At 43.8% G+C, this 14,621-nt stretch overlaps 1 protein-coding gene across 2 annotated transcripts; it reads right to left on the bottom strand.

Annotated features, from left to right (window-relative positions):
• Positions 1-1,838: 1,838 nt before the first annotated feature.
• LOC124016048 (jupiter microtubule associated homolog 1-like) lies at positions 1,839-13,949 on the bottom strand. 2 transcript variants are annotated; one of them, XM_046331569.1, is made up of 7 exons: positions 13,745-13,949; positions 7,223-7,365; positions 5,529-5,556; positions 5,271-5,377; positions 4,914-5,014; positions 4,703-4,730; positions 1,839-3,243 (listed from the first exon to the last, which is right to left on the bottom strand). In XM_046331569.1, the coding sequence occupies exons 1-7, from the start codon at positions 13,798-13,800 to the stop codon at positions 3,080-3,082; spliced, it is 627 nt and encodes a 208-aa protein (XP_046187525.1). In that variant the 5' UTR covers positions 13,801-13,949; the 3' UTR covers positions 1,839-3,079. The 2 variants fall into 2 exon arrangements, with proteins under 2 accessions (XP_046187525.1, XP_046187526.1); XM_046331570.1 differs by lacking the exons at positions 5,271-5,377; positions 5,529-5,556 and having other exon boundaries at positions 13,745-13,947.
• Between the last annotated feature and the right edge of the window lie 672 nt (positions 13,950-14,621).

The following is a 14,621-nucleotide window of genomic DNA, read 5'->3' as shown; positions in this document are numbered from 1 at the left end:
GATGAGACAAGATAGTAGCTACAACAATTGGACATCATGAACTTGGGGAGAAAAAGGGGTAAAAAATAAAGTTGTAGAAACATCAAGGATGCTCAATGGAAACAGGATGCACCAGAACTAAATTTCAAGTCTCCTAGTAAAGTGTCTGAATACTTACGTAAATAAGGTATTTCAAGATTAATACATTTAAAGAAATGTATTAAACCCGTTTTTACCTTGTCATTGTGTATAGAGTGCTGAGGATTTGTATTTATCCATTTTAGAAAAAGGCTGTAACAAACCATTTTGGAAAATGTCAAAGGGTCTGAATACTTTCCAAAGGCTCTGTACAAACACCGAGGTACCTTATTGCCATTACTGTATAAACTGGTTAAATGTAATTCGAGCAGTAAACAAAAAAACAAAAAAAAAGCATGCTCTCATCCTTCTAGATCTATCGGCTGCCTTCGATACTGTGAACCATCAGATCCTCCTCTCCACCCTCTCCGAGTTGGGCATCTCCGGCGCGGCCCACGCTTGGATTGCGTCCTACCTGACAGGTCGCTCCTACCAGGTGGCGTGGCGAGAATCTGTCTCCTCACCACGCGCTCTCACCACTGGTGTCCCCCAGGGCTCTGTTCTTGGCCCTCTCCTATTCTCGCTATACACCAAGTCACTTGGCTCTGTCATAACCTCACATGGTCTCTCTTATCATTGCTATGCAGACGACACACAATTAATCTTCTCCTTTCCCCCTTCTGATGACCAGGTGGCGAATCGCATCTCTGCATGTCTGGCAGACATATCAGTGTGGATGACGGATCACCACCTCAAGCTGAACCTCGGCAAGACGGAGCTGCTCTTCCTCCCGGGGAAGGACTGCCCGTTCCATGATCTCGCCATCACGGTTGACAACTCCATTGTGTCCTCCTCCCAGAGCGCCAAGAACCTTGGCGTGATCCTGGACAACACCCTGTCGTTCTCAACTAACATCAAGGCGGTGGCCCGTTCCTGTAGGTTCATGCTCTACAACATCCGCAGAGTACGACCCTGCCTCACACAGGAAGCGGCGCAGGTCCTAATCCAGGCACTTGTCATCTCCCGTCTGGATTACTGCAACTCGCTGTTGGCTGGGCTCCCTGCCTGTGCCATTAAACCCCTTCAACTCATCCAGAACGCCGCAGCCCGTCTGGTGTTCAACCTTCCCAAGTTCTCTCACGTCACCCCGCTCCTCCGTTCTCTCCACTGGCTTCCAGTTGAAGCTCGCATCCGCTACAAGACCATGGTGCTTGCCTACGGAGCTGTGAGGGGAACGGCACCTCAGTACCTCCAGGCTCTGATCAGGCCCTACACCCAAACAAGGGCACTGCGTTCATCCACCTCTGGCCTGCTCGCCTCCCTACCACTGAGGAAGTACAGCTCCCGCTCAGCCCAGTCAAAACTGTTCGCTGCCCTGGCCCCCCAATGGTGGAACAAACTCCCTCACGACGCCAGGACAGCGGAGTCAATCACCACCTTCCGGAGACACCTGAAACCCCACCTCTTTAAGGAATACCTAGGATAGGTTAAGTAATCCCTCTCACCCCACCCCCCTAAGTTTTAGATGCACTATTGTTAAGTGACTGTCCCACTGGATGTCATAAGGTGAATGCACCAATTTGTAAGTCGCTCTGGATAAGAGCGTCTGCTAAATGACTTAAATGTTAAATGTATGTTAAATGTTATATCCATGGGATAGGGTCTGATATACCATGGCTGTCAACCAATCAGCATTCAGGGCTCAAACCACCCAGTACATAAATGTATTTAGTTCATTGAAAAACTGCACCATTGCCATCAGAAATAGAGACATAGCCATGTATGGTCAAAAACGACTTTTTATTTGTGCCAATATTCATTGCGACTTTTACAGTGATAAACAAACCTGCATGAATTTGGATGAACAAGTAACGATCATGTAGCCCAGCTGACCCTTCAACATCTACAGAACTTCAACATGAATTCACTAAAGCCATGTGTGCAATTTCATTCAAATGACGTTTGAGCAAAATTGAACCGTGTGTGGGTAAATACAGACATTGAACCACAGGTTTTCCTGTGCAAGGCAGACAGTAAAATAGGCATCAGACCTGTAAGAGACAGTGACAGAAGTTTGAACAAGAACTCTGGACAATTTGCTTAACGTACCAAATTGTGTCCAACATCGAGAATTTAAAAAATAATAAATATGCAAAACGAGAACTAGGCAGAGCTGTCATAAGGTCACTTGTCATTCTATCAGATGGAGTACCACACACAAACAGGCATACTTTAACCTGTTAAGTTTCCCCCCTTTAAAAAAAGATCATAAAAACCACTCAAACCTGGCACTGAAGTTAAAACTGACATGTAAGGACCACAAACACAATACAAAAATTCTTATTTTTCCATTTCATGACATAAGCCATTTTCTGGATATATTCACTGAATTTAGTCTTCAGAAATAACACCAGGGTTTGATTTGACAGCTTGGATCCCGTGTGGATTTTAGTTTCCATAGAAATGTTTAGGTCCCGAACTTCATGCAACACTAGATCATGTACCCCTCCAATTAATTAATTAATAATGACTCAATTTAGTCCAGCATAACCTTAAAATAAAAAACATTCACAGTATAACTTACCTCCCCCTCCCTTTTTTTATTTATTATTATTTATTTTTTTAACAAAAGGCTTCAAAATGTTTTGGATGAGTCGGACTTGGAACAAACCAGGCGTGCAGTTTGCCATTCAATAAACACGGTGCAAAAGCAACAACTTCATATGTATCCATTTGTGTTTTTCGAAACCTTATTGATTGCGCATCAGAACTTTTGCCAATGACACCAGATGGAGTGAGGGACAACTTAAACCTCATGCCCTTTACCCAGCAGGCCTGTGACTACAGCACTACAGATGCCAGGGGCTTGGATCAGGTACATAAAGTGCTTCTGTCAACAAAAAAACAGACTCGGGGAGGGAGAAGAGGACGGGACGCAATTCCTGGACTCAGATGAACAGGTGGAGATTCTTCTTTTAAAAAAAGAGAAAAGGACGGCGGAGTTCTGAGAAAGAGAAGGACCTCAACCCAGGATGAGGCTGGACTTGCCCCCTTGGGGGTTCCTGCGGCCTGACGTCATCCCTGCGGCGGGCTGGGAAGCCCCTGCAGCGGGCTGGGGAGCCCCTGCGGATGGCTGGGGAGACTCATCCCTCTGCTCAGAGGTGGGAACGACTTCAACAGCGTTATCTAAACATGGGAAAGCAGCCAGGTGAACATGCTTGAGACTCAAGCATTTAAAACATAATACTGCTGCTTGAAGCTTTTAAACATCTGGTAATAGCAAAGTCAAGTCAATATACACAAACACTATCAATGGTAAACATTAAACACTACAAATCATGTTCCCCCCCAATCTCTTAGCTATAATTTAACTAGCATTATTGTGAGTAAAATTAGCCTAAGAAGTTTACAAAACATGAATATGTAGTCTTATATCTGGACAACTTGTTTATTAACAGTGGAGGTTAGCCTCCTGCTCCACTCATCCCTCCAGTGCTGCCTGCTATCTGGCTAACAGTAGCTAACACCTCTCTGCACCTACACTAATGACAGCATCGCCATGCTCTCCCATGCTCAGGACCAACTCACACAGCCCTCATTTCCTCTCATTTAGACAGACTGGGCAAGAAGCAGTAATCTAATGGAGATAGAGGGGGTGAGAAACAGTGATCTCACTCAAAGAAGAGTGAATATGGATGGAGGGAAAGAAGGAAGGAACATAGAGAGAGAGAAGCTGTGATAAACAGTGAGACGTCAGGAGGGAGGGGATGGGGAGAAGAGAAACAGATATGAGCTGTGTGAATACAGAGAGAATAGAGGGGAGGCACATGGGAGGGAACACCGGAACACCAGCAACACCCTGTCGTTCTCAACTAACATCAAGGCGGTGGCCCGTTCCTGTAGGTTCATGCTCTACAACATCCGCAGAGTACGACCCTGCCTCACACAGGAAGTGGCGCAGGTCCTAATGCAGGCACTTGTCATCTCCCGTCTGGATTACTGCAACTTGCTGTTTGTTGGCTGGGCTCCCTGCCTGTGCCATTAACCCCCTACAACTCATCCAGAACGCCGCAGCCCGTCTGGTGTTCAACCTTCCCAAGTTCTCTCACGTCACCCCGCTCCTCCGCTCTCTCCACTGGCTTCCAGTTGAAGCTCGCATCCGCTACAAGACCATGGTGCTTGCCTACGGAGCTGTGAGGGGAACAGCACCTCAGTACCTCCAGGCTCTGATCAGGCCCTACACCCAAACAAGGGCACTGCGTTCATCCACCTCTGGCCTGCTCGCCTCCCTACCACTGAGGAAGTACAGTTCCCGCTCAGCCCAGTCAAAACTGTTCGCTGCTCTGGCCCCCCAATGGTGGAACAAACTCCCTCACGACGCCAGGACAGCGGAGTCAATCACCACCTTCCGGAGACACCTGAAACCCCACCTCTTTAAGGAATACCTAGGATAGGATAAAGTAATCCTTCTCACCACCCCCCCCCCCTTAAAGATTTAGTTGCACTATTGTAAAGTGGCTGTTCCACTAGATGTCATAAGGTGAATGCACCAATTTGTAAGTCGCTCTGGATAAGAGCGTCTGCTAAATGACTTAAATGCAATGTAAATGTAAGTTAGCAAGCAATACATTGAAATGGTCCTCACCAGCATTTCCCATGTCATTGTCTCCATTCTAAGAGGAGATGAAGGGGAAAAAGGGTACATTATTAGAACAGAAATGAGTAGGCCAACTACATGAAAGCAAAGTGAAAGTCCTCAACAAGGAATGCCTATTGTTTAACTTTGAGGAAACGTCAACATGGGAAATTCTAGATTGTGTGTGTGTGTGTGTGAGATCAGCGTTGCGCCATCTCACCCCGGCGTTGGAGTCTTCGTGGTTGTTTGAGGACGACTGGGCAGCACATCTCCTCAGTGGGGCAGAGGGTTCTCCACACAGCACTCCAGTGGGCTTCCCACCTGTAGATACACAGAAATGACACTTAACATAGTTTGACTCATTCCCTGGCTAAATCACCAAGCGATCGAGGGCTTACATTGAAATTTACAGACATCTCATGCCAGTGATAACATTTTAAATGCTTGATAAGAGTTCTAAGTAGCCAAACACCTCATCAAATCCAAAAAAATGAAACAAACAGCTTAGCTCTGGCATTTCATGAATTGAGCCTACTGATCATGGTATATATAAACCAGTCAGTATCTGTGTGACCACCATTTGCCTCAAGGCAGCGCGACGTCCCATAGCATTGATCAGGCTGTTGATTGTGGCTTGTCAATTGTTGTCCCGACCAAACACGGTGACCGCTTTTCTTATAATATCTGTGAAGCGAACATGAATCACATTATCATAAATGAACATGATCTGCCCTCTTGTGGAGGAAGTTGCAACTTGCATCCCACATACAGAGTAACTCCAGGGTCGATGAAGTTCAATTTAAGACTTAATACCATTTGTGAAGTCTGCGCACACCTGCTGATATCCCCTTCCAGAAATGAGCCTGTTGGCAAAAAGTAGTATATTGAGGGCTGGCTCTTAAAGTGGAACTGACAGTGTCAACCAATTTGCAAATGTGAAACAGACAATCATAATATCAGTAATATAAAAATTCCCAGTTTATGCTGCAAAAATAAACTTGGTTTTAAAAATAGGTTATTTTACACCCCCCACCCCCACCAACAACAAAAAAATCATGCAAAGTAAGGCATCGTCGACAGAATAGATGGATTCAGTTGAATGCATGGGTAATAATTCACCAATACATTTCTTGGTAGTCCAACAAACATTACCATCAGGTTGTAAATAGCAGCTGGCCTGATACCTTGCTTGTTTCAGTGACTCAATATTTTGGACAAAAAGTGTCCAATACTGGGAATGTTAATACAAGGCAAACTAGCAAGGGCAATGATCAAGTCAGTCATAACCATCAAATGTATTTATAAAGCCCTTTTCACATCAGTCGATGACAAAGTGCTATACAGAAACCCAGCCGAAAACCCCAAACAGCAAGCAACGCAGACGTAGAAGCACAGTGGCTAAGAAAAACTCAAGGCAGGAACAGAGGATGAAACCAGGCTGAGGGGTGGCCAGTCCTCTTCTGGCTGCACAGGGTGGAGATTATAACTCTTCAAATGTTCATAGATGCCCAGCAGGGTCAAATAATAAGTCACAGTGGTTGTAGAGGGTGCAACAGGTGGCTAACATGCTGACCAGACAGCACACGTTTAGTCCGTGAGTGTTGCAAAATAAAAATGTAAATGTTATTCAAACATTTCAAACAAAACGGCTCACGTGAATTCAGACTTTATAGCCAGGCGCTTCAATAGAACTTGGTTCCATTTTAGCCATTTGACACACTGCATGTCCCACCTCTTCAAGCTACTCATTGGTCATTACGAGCCTTTACCCACGTGGGTTATTGAAAGATGGGAGGTCCACACTCCAGTCGGTGACGGTAACAAATAAAGCAACACCTCAAGACACATCGCCTCGTCCCTATTTTACCTAGATAGTTTGTGTGAAGGTATTGATATGTAGGCTGTGAGCCTTTATTTTTTTATTAATAAAGTTTGGTCCATGAGCTGTTCTTGTCTATTAATGTTCTGTATGTCATGTTTCATGTGGCCCCGACAGCTAATGTGGATCCTAATAAAAAAAGTATTTTTAAATGTTTAGGCAACCATTCGCTCTCCTCTGACAACGGCCCGACTCACATGACGTGCACACATATGGTTGCATAGTGCTAACATTTTGAAGTGTGCCTCTAGTATTATTTGAAGTTAAAATTAGTAATAATTGCCGCAATGGCAACAATTGAGTAGCGGCACTATTACGGAAACACTGTAGTCATCTCAGTTGCATTTTTTAAGACCTTTGAAAACTGAATAAGACATTAAACTGTGCAATTAATTTAAGATTTAAAGACTAAGGACACGCAGAGAAGTATTGATACAGCTATAGGCTACATACAGCTATAGGCTACATACAGCTATAGGCTACATACAGCTATAAGCTACATACAGCTATAAGCTACATACAGCTATAAGCTACATACAGCTATAGGCTACATACAGCTATAGGCTACATACAGCTAAAGGCTACATACAGCTAAAGGCTACATACAGCTATAGGTATTATACAAGAGGCTGTGGAGGGTGATGGGTTACCAGGTGGGTTGTTCCTCCGATGAGCGTGTGGGTCATCTGGTTCAGCAAAGATGTTGGAGGCCATCTTGTTTTTGCGATTGGGGGGCTTTTCCTCATCATTGCCAAAAGAGATGTTGGAGGCTCCTCCAGGTGGGCGCAGGACCCTAAGCGACAAAGCAATTAGAAAAGTATAGAGTAAAATAAATAATTACCTTAACTTGTATCTTTCTTACTGGTATAGCCTTAAACTAGGATTTGTACCCTCTAAGAGTTCCTGCTCAAGAACAAATAATTTTTTTTTAAAGTGTACACACCCGTCTGAAATTTTGCACAGGACAAAGGGAATCATCACCAGGCTATTTGGGGATGAAGTCAGTGTCTGGTGCGCAACACTACATTAAGACCAATTCCTTTCAAAGCCTTTCTGATAACTGTCATTATGGTGGCCTGGTTAGCTGACACATTGACTGGGGCTAATCTATGCAGACTAAAAGTCGACCGATTAATCGGAATGGCCGATTAAATAGGGCTGATTTCAAGTTTTCATAATCGGAAATCTGTATTTTTGGACACTGATTTGGCCGATTTGTTTTATTTTTTTCTACACCTTTATTTAACTAGGCAAGTCAGTTAAGAACACATTATTTTCAAAGACAGCCTAGGAACGGTGGGTTAACTGCCTCGTTCAGGGGCAGAACGACAGACTTTTACCTTGTCAGCTCGGGGATTCAATCTTGCAACCTTAGAGTTAACTAGTCCAATGCTCGAACCACCCGATACATTGCACTCCACGAGGAGCGTGCCTGTTACGCGAATGCAGTAAGCCAAAGTAAGTTACTAGCTAGCAATAAACTTACCTTACAAATAAGAAAATCATAATCACTAGTTAAACTAGTAATATCAACCATGTGTAGTTTTTTATTTTTTATTTCACCTTTATTTAACCAGGTAGGCTAATTGAGAACAAGTTCTCATTTACAACTGCGACCTGGCCAAGATAAAGCATAGCAGTGTGAACAGACAGAGTTACACATGGAGTAAACAATTAACAAGTCAATAATACAGTAGAAAAAAGGAGAGTATATACATTGTGTGCAAAAGGCATGAGGTAGGCGAATAATTACAATTTTACAGATTAACACTGGAGTGATAAATGATCATGTACAGGTAGAGAGATAGTGTGCAAAAGAGCAGAAAAGTAAATAAATAAAAACAGTATGGGGACGAGGTAGGTAAAAGTGGGTGGGCTATTTACCGATAGACTATGTACAGCTGCAGCGATCGGTTAGCTGCTCAGATAGCAGATGTTTGAAGTTGGTGAGGGAGATAAGTCTCCAACTTCAGCGATTTTTGCAATTCGTTCCAGTCACAGGCAGCAGAGAACTGGAACGAAAGGCGGCCAAATGAGGTGTTGGCTTTAGGGATGATCAGTGAGATACACCTGCTGGAGCGTGTGTTACGGGTGGGTGTTGCCATCGTGACCAGTGGACTGAGATAAGGCGGAGCACTTGTAGATCACCTGGAGCCAGTTGGTCTGGCGACAAATATGTAGCGAGGGCCAGCCAACTAGAGCATACAGGTCGCAGTGGTGGGTGGAATAAGGTGCTTTAGTGACAAAACGGATGGCACTGTGATAAACTGCATCCAGTTTGCTGAGTAGAGTGTGGGAAGCAATTTTGTAGATGACGTCGCCGAAGTCGAGGATCGGTAGGATCGTCAGTTTTACTAGGGTAAGTTTGGCGGCGTGAGTGAAGGAGGCTTTGTTGTGGAATAGAAAGCAGACTCTTGATTTGATTTTCGATAGGAGATTTTTGATATGAGTCTGGAAGGAGAGTTTACAGTCTAGCCAGACACCTAGGTACTTATAGATGTCCACATATTCAAGGTCGGAACCATCCAGGGTGGTGATGCTGGTCAGGCGTGCGGGTGCAGGCAGCGAACGGTTGAAAAGCATGCATTTGGTTTTACTAGCGTTTAAAGAGCAGTTGGAGGCCACGGAAGGAGTGTTATGGCATTGAAGCTCGTTTGGAGGTTAGATAGCACAGTGTCCAAGGACGGGCCGGAAGTATATAGAATGGTGTCGTCTGCGTAGAGGTGGGTCAGGGAATCGCCCGCAGCAAGAGCAACTTCATTGATATATACAGAGAAGATTCAGCCCGAGAATTGAACCCTGTGGCACCCCCATAGAGACTGCCAGAGGAACGGACAGCATGCCCTCCGATTTGACACACTGAACTGTCTGCAAAGTAATTGGTGAACCAGGCAAGGCAGTCATCCGAAAAACCGAGGCTACTGAGTCTGCCGATAAAAATATGGTGATTGACAGAGTCGAAAGTCTTGGCCAGGTTGATGAATACGGCTGCACAGTAATGTCTGTTATCGATGGCGGTTATGATATCGTTTAGTACCTTGAGCGTGGTTGAGGTGCACCCGTGACCGGCTCGGAAACCAGATTGCACAGCGGAGAAGGTACGGTGGGATTCGAGATGGTCAGTGACCTGTTTGTTGACTTGGCTTTCGAAGACCTTAGATAGGCAGGGCAGGATGGATATAGGTCTGTAACAGTTTGGGTCCAGGATGTCTCCCCCTTTGAAGAGGGGGATGACTGCGGCAGCTTTCCAATCCTTGGGGATCTCAGATGATATGAAAGGGAGGTTGAACAAGCTGGTAATAGGAGTTGCGACAATGGCGGCGGATAGTTTCAGAAATAGAAGGTCCAGATTGTCAAGCCCAGCTGATTTGTACAGGTCCAGGTTTTGCAGCTCTTTCAGAACATCTGCTATCTGGATTTGGGTAAAGGAGAACCTAGTGAAGCATGGGCGAATAGCTGCGGGGGGGCGGAGGTGTTGGCCGAGGTTGGAGTAGCCAGGCGGAAGGCATGGCCAGCCGTTGAGAAATTCTTGTTGAAGTTTTCGAGAATCATGGGTTTATCTGTGGTGACCGTGTTACCTAGCCTCAGTGCAGTGGGCAGCTGGGAGGAGGTGCTCTTGTTCTCCATGGACTTCAGTGTCCCAGAACCTTTTGGAGTTGGAGCTACAGGATGCAACCTTCTGCCTGAAGAAGCTGGCCTTAGCTTTCCTGACTGACTGCGTGTATTGGTTTCTGACCTCCCTGAACAGTTGCATATCGCAGACACTGTTCGATGCTATTGCAGTCCGCCACAGGATGTTTTTGTGCTGGTTGAGGGCAGTCAGGTCTGGAGTGAACCAAGGGCTATATCTGTTCTTAGTTCTGCATTTTTTGAATGGAGCATGCTTATCTAAAATGGTGAGGAAGTTACTTTTAAAGAATGACCAGGCATCCTCAACTGACGGGATGAGGTCAATGTCCTTCCAGGATACCCGGGCCAGGTCGATTAGAAAGGCCTGCTCACAGAAGTGTTTTAGGGAGCGTTTGACAGTGATGAGGGGTGGTCGCTTGACTGCGGCTCCGTAGCGGATACAGGCAATGAGGCAGTGATCGCTAAGATCCTGGTTGAAGACAGCGGAGGTGTATTTGGAGGGCCAGTTGGTCAGGATGACATCTATGAGGGTGCCCTTGTTTACAGATTTAGGATTGTACCTGGTGGGTTTCTTGATGATTTGTGTGAGATTGAGGGCATCTAGCTTAGATTGTAGGACTGCCGGGGTGTTAAGCATATTCCAGTTCAGGTCACCTAACAGAACAAACTCTGAAGCTTGATGGGGGGCGATCAATTCACAAATGGTGTCCAGGGCACAGCTGGGAGCTGAGGGGGGTCGGTAGCAGGCGGCAACAGTGAGACTTATTTCTGGAGAGAGTAATTTTCAGAATTAGTAGTTCGAACTGTTTGGGTATGGACTTGGAAATTATAACATTACTTTGCAGGCTCGCTGCAGTAGACTGCAACTCCTCCCCCTTTTAGCGGTTATATCTTGACAGAACATTTTATAGTTGGGTATGGAAACTTCAGAATTTTTAGTTGCCTACTTGAGCTAGGATCATGACACGGCTCGGACATAAGGGCTTGCCCTTATGAGTGTGCTAAAGCAGTGAGTAAAACAAACTTAGGGAGGAGGCTTCTGATGTTGACATGTATGAAACCAAGGCTTTTTCGATCACAGAAGTCAACAAATGAGGGTGCCTGGGGACATGCAGGGCCTGGGTTTACCTCCACATCACCCGCGGAACAGAGGAGGAGTAGTATGAGGGATTAGTTATCTAGTGTGTCCTGTGTTGCATATAATCAATGCAGTGCGTATTAGCAAAAAAAGGACTGTCCTTGTTCCAATGTGTACCTAACCATAAACATCAATGCCTTTCTTAAAATCAATACACAGAAGTATATATTTTTAAACCTGCATATTTAGCTAAAAGAAATCCAGGTTAGCAGGCAATATTAACCAGGTGAAATTGCACGTGTTCATTGCACGCAGAGTCAGTGTATATGTAACAGTTTGGGCCACCTAATTTGCCAGAATTTTACGTAATTATGACATAACCTTGAAGGTTGAGCAATGTAACAGGAATATTTAGACTTATGGATGCCACCAGTTAGAAAAAAAACAGAATGGTTCCGTATTTCACTGAAAGAATAAACAGGTTGTTTTCGAGATGATAGTTTCCGGATTTGACCATATTAATGACATAAGGCTCGTATTTCTGTGTGTGATGTTATAACTAAGTCTATGATTTGATAGAGCAGTCTGACTGAGCGGTGGTAGTCACCAGCAGGCTCGTAAGCATTCATTTGAACAGCACTTTTGTGCGTTTGTCCAGCAGCTCTTTGTTGCGCTTCAAGCATTGCACTGTTTGACTTCAAGCCTATCAACTCCCTAGAGTAGGCTGGTGTAACCGATGTGAAATGGCTAGCTAGTTAGCAGGGTGCGCGCTAACAGTGTTTCAAACGTCACTCGCTCTGAGACTTGTTCCCCTTGCTCTGCATGGGTAACGCTGCTTCAAGGGTGGCTGTTGTCGATCTGTTCCTGGTTCAAGCCCAGGTAGGAGCGAGGAAAGGGACGGAAGCTATACTGTTACACTAAAGTACCTATAAGAACATCCAATAGTCAAAGGTTAATGAAATACAAATGGTAGAGAGAGAAATAGTCCTATAATTCCTACAACCTAAAACTATTTACCTGGGAATATTGAAGACTCATGTTAAAAGGAACCACGAGCCCTCATATGTTCTGAGCAAGGAACTTAAACGTTAGCTTTCTTACATGGCACATATTGCACTTTTACTTTCTCCTCCAACACTTCGTTTTTGCATTATTTAAACCAAATTGAACATGTTTGATTATTTATTTGAGGCTAAATTGATTTTATTGATTAATTATATTATGTTACAATAAGTGTTCATTCAGTATTGTTGTAATTGTCATTACAAATAAATAAAATAAATAGTCATTGGCTTTTTTTGGTCATCCAATAATCGGTACTGGTGTTGAAAAATCATAGTCGGTCAACCTCTAATGCAGACACACTAAATGCTTTAAATTCATGTTAGAGACTGGCTCTTGCTGGCTCCACTCTCTTCCTGCAGTGAGTGAACCCACCTTTACGCTGAGGTCTTAGAAGAGGATGAAAAACGGGTGTGACATAAACCCATGGAGACCAAACTTGAGGATTTTTAAAGCATTTAATATTCTTTGAAATGGCAGCTTCTCTGCATTCAGAGATGATAGAAAGCAATACCTTCTGCTAAGATTATCAATTAAAACTATATATTTTTTATTTACATGCCTTGTGTTTGCATAAATGTAAACCAGGTGCAAGCCCACTTGATCGATTTTCACCATAAAATACATTTTAGGTTCGTTCCCCCAGCCCACACTACAACCAGTGGGTCATAAAATATCCAGATGTCATTGTATGTGGGGCTGCTGCTTCGGCCTGATATTAACCTTAATCAAGCCACAAACCAGATGTAAAATAATTGGTGTCTGAATAGCATAGTTGGTTTTGCAAGTTAGTAACTAGCCAAATATATGTTTAGTGATTAATTTGAGCAAATCTAGTTATGGATGAGGGCTGCATGGTCGTGGTTGGCAACGTGGATACTAGTAACGTTAGTCGGCTAGAAAAAGCATCTTCCACATGGGGCCCCACCCAACCATAAAATGAACTAATTGATTTGTTAGCCAACGACAAGTTATGTTAGCAGTCTGTTTCTAGTGTCATACACCCTGCATTGGATAAAAGAACAAGAAAATATTGATTCCTTTGAAGGCAATCAGTTAGAACCATTAGCTTTATTTTACACACCTACGAGCACGTCGTTAGCTAGCGACATTCATTAGCTAAATGCTAGCAAGCTAACGTTAGCCTGGTCCAGATAGAAAAGAGGCAAATATCAACGGCGGTTGTGGCCACAGTTGCATTTATCGTAAAATACATCCTCTCACAAATCAAGTACAATGTCATTAATACGAATATGTTAAGAAAAAAGTGTATTGTTTGACAGTTAGCTATTGTTCACCAGATAGTTAAAGGTTAGCTAGCCAACTTAGCTGTCTAGATGAGGGGTGCATCATTTGACATTTGGCTGAAAATGCAAGGCTCTTGACATGTCATGATGCTTACCTGGAGCTGCTTTTTGCTCCGGCTTCCATGCCTGAATATATAGTTGTCGTCGTCATTTTGTGAGAGACTGGTAAGAATTGATAAGATATCGCAAATAACACGACGATTTTGGCGTTTTTAGACCAATATTTCACCACCTCAGACTCGTTTTACTCCACCCGGTACAAGCAAAATGATCAATCGCCTTTAAAACGAAAACGTGAAGAGGGCGTTTCCATGGTTGAACTACCACCCACAAAATGACGATTCGTTCTTTTGATTGGTTCCTGACTCATTAATCATGCATTTGATTGGAGAATTGGTGTACGACCTGCGCGCCCAAGGAAAAGCGCACTGTCCTCAGAAACCAAAAAATGATCCATATGTTGTCTGAATCTAGAGATGTTATAACCCTCCTTTCTGTACAATCAAACAATTTGAGATAAATCCTTTCCTGACAAATACTTCTGTTTTTCCACCCCATACAGAACCAATCAGTTGATACAATAGAGAACAATCATGAAAAATCAGACTATATGAATCAGACAGAAGTTCACCTGGATCAGAATTGGGCTGCCTGTGTAAATGCAGTCCAGGTGAACTTCTGTCTGATTCATATAGTCTGATTTTTCAATTCTGATCTTTAATTCCACTAATTGCACTTTTGACCAATCATATCAGATCTTATTCATCAAACATCCCCCTTTTCTTTTTATGTCTGATGGTCCAGCACCATCCTCAAGACAATTGCTTTAATTTTTGGGAAAAGGCTTCAAATTCAAGTTAACTGACATTATTAACCAAAACACAGGGCCCTAATTACCTTTTACAGTTTGTGTGAGATTGGCACACAGACATATTAATGAAATGGCACTTTTCCTAACAAAATGTATTGAGA

Source organism: Oncorhynchus gorbuscha, linkage group LG26, assembly GCF_021184085.1.
Source record: "Oncorhynchus gorbuscha isolate QuinsamMale2020 ecotype Even-year linkage group LG26, OgorEven_v1.0, whole genome shotgun sequence".
Taxonomy (NCBI): Eukaryota; Metazoa; Chordata; class Actinopteri; order Salmoniformes; family Salmonidae; genus Oncorhynchus; species Oncorhynchus gorbuscha.
The sequence above is the reverse complement of the archived record's forward strand: the minus strand, read 5'-3'. Positions and strand labels throughout refer to the sequence as shown.

Bases quoted from the DNA above. Each gene is read 5' to 3' on its own strand.
- LOC124016048 (XM_046331569.1), bottom strand. From the start codon at position 13,800: ATGACGACGACAACTATATATTCAGGCATGGAAGCCGGAGCAAAAAGC. The intron at 7,366-13,744 runs GTAAGCATCATG...TTTGTCGCTTAG, and splicing joins GGAGCAAAAAGCAGCTCCAG to GGTCCTGCGCCCACCTGGAG. The intron at 4,731-4,913 runs GTGAGATGGCGC...ATCTCCTCTTAG, and splicing joins ACGAAGACTCCAACGCCGGG to AATGGAGACAATGACATGGG.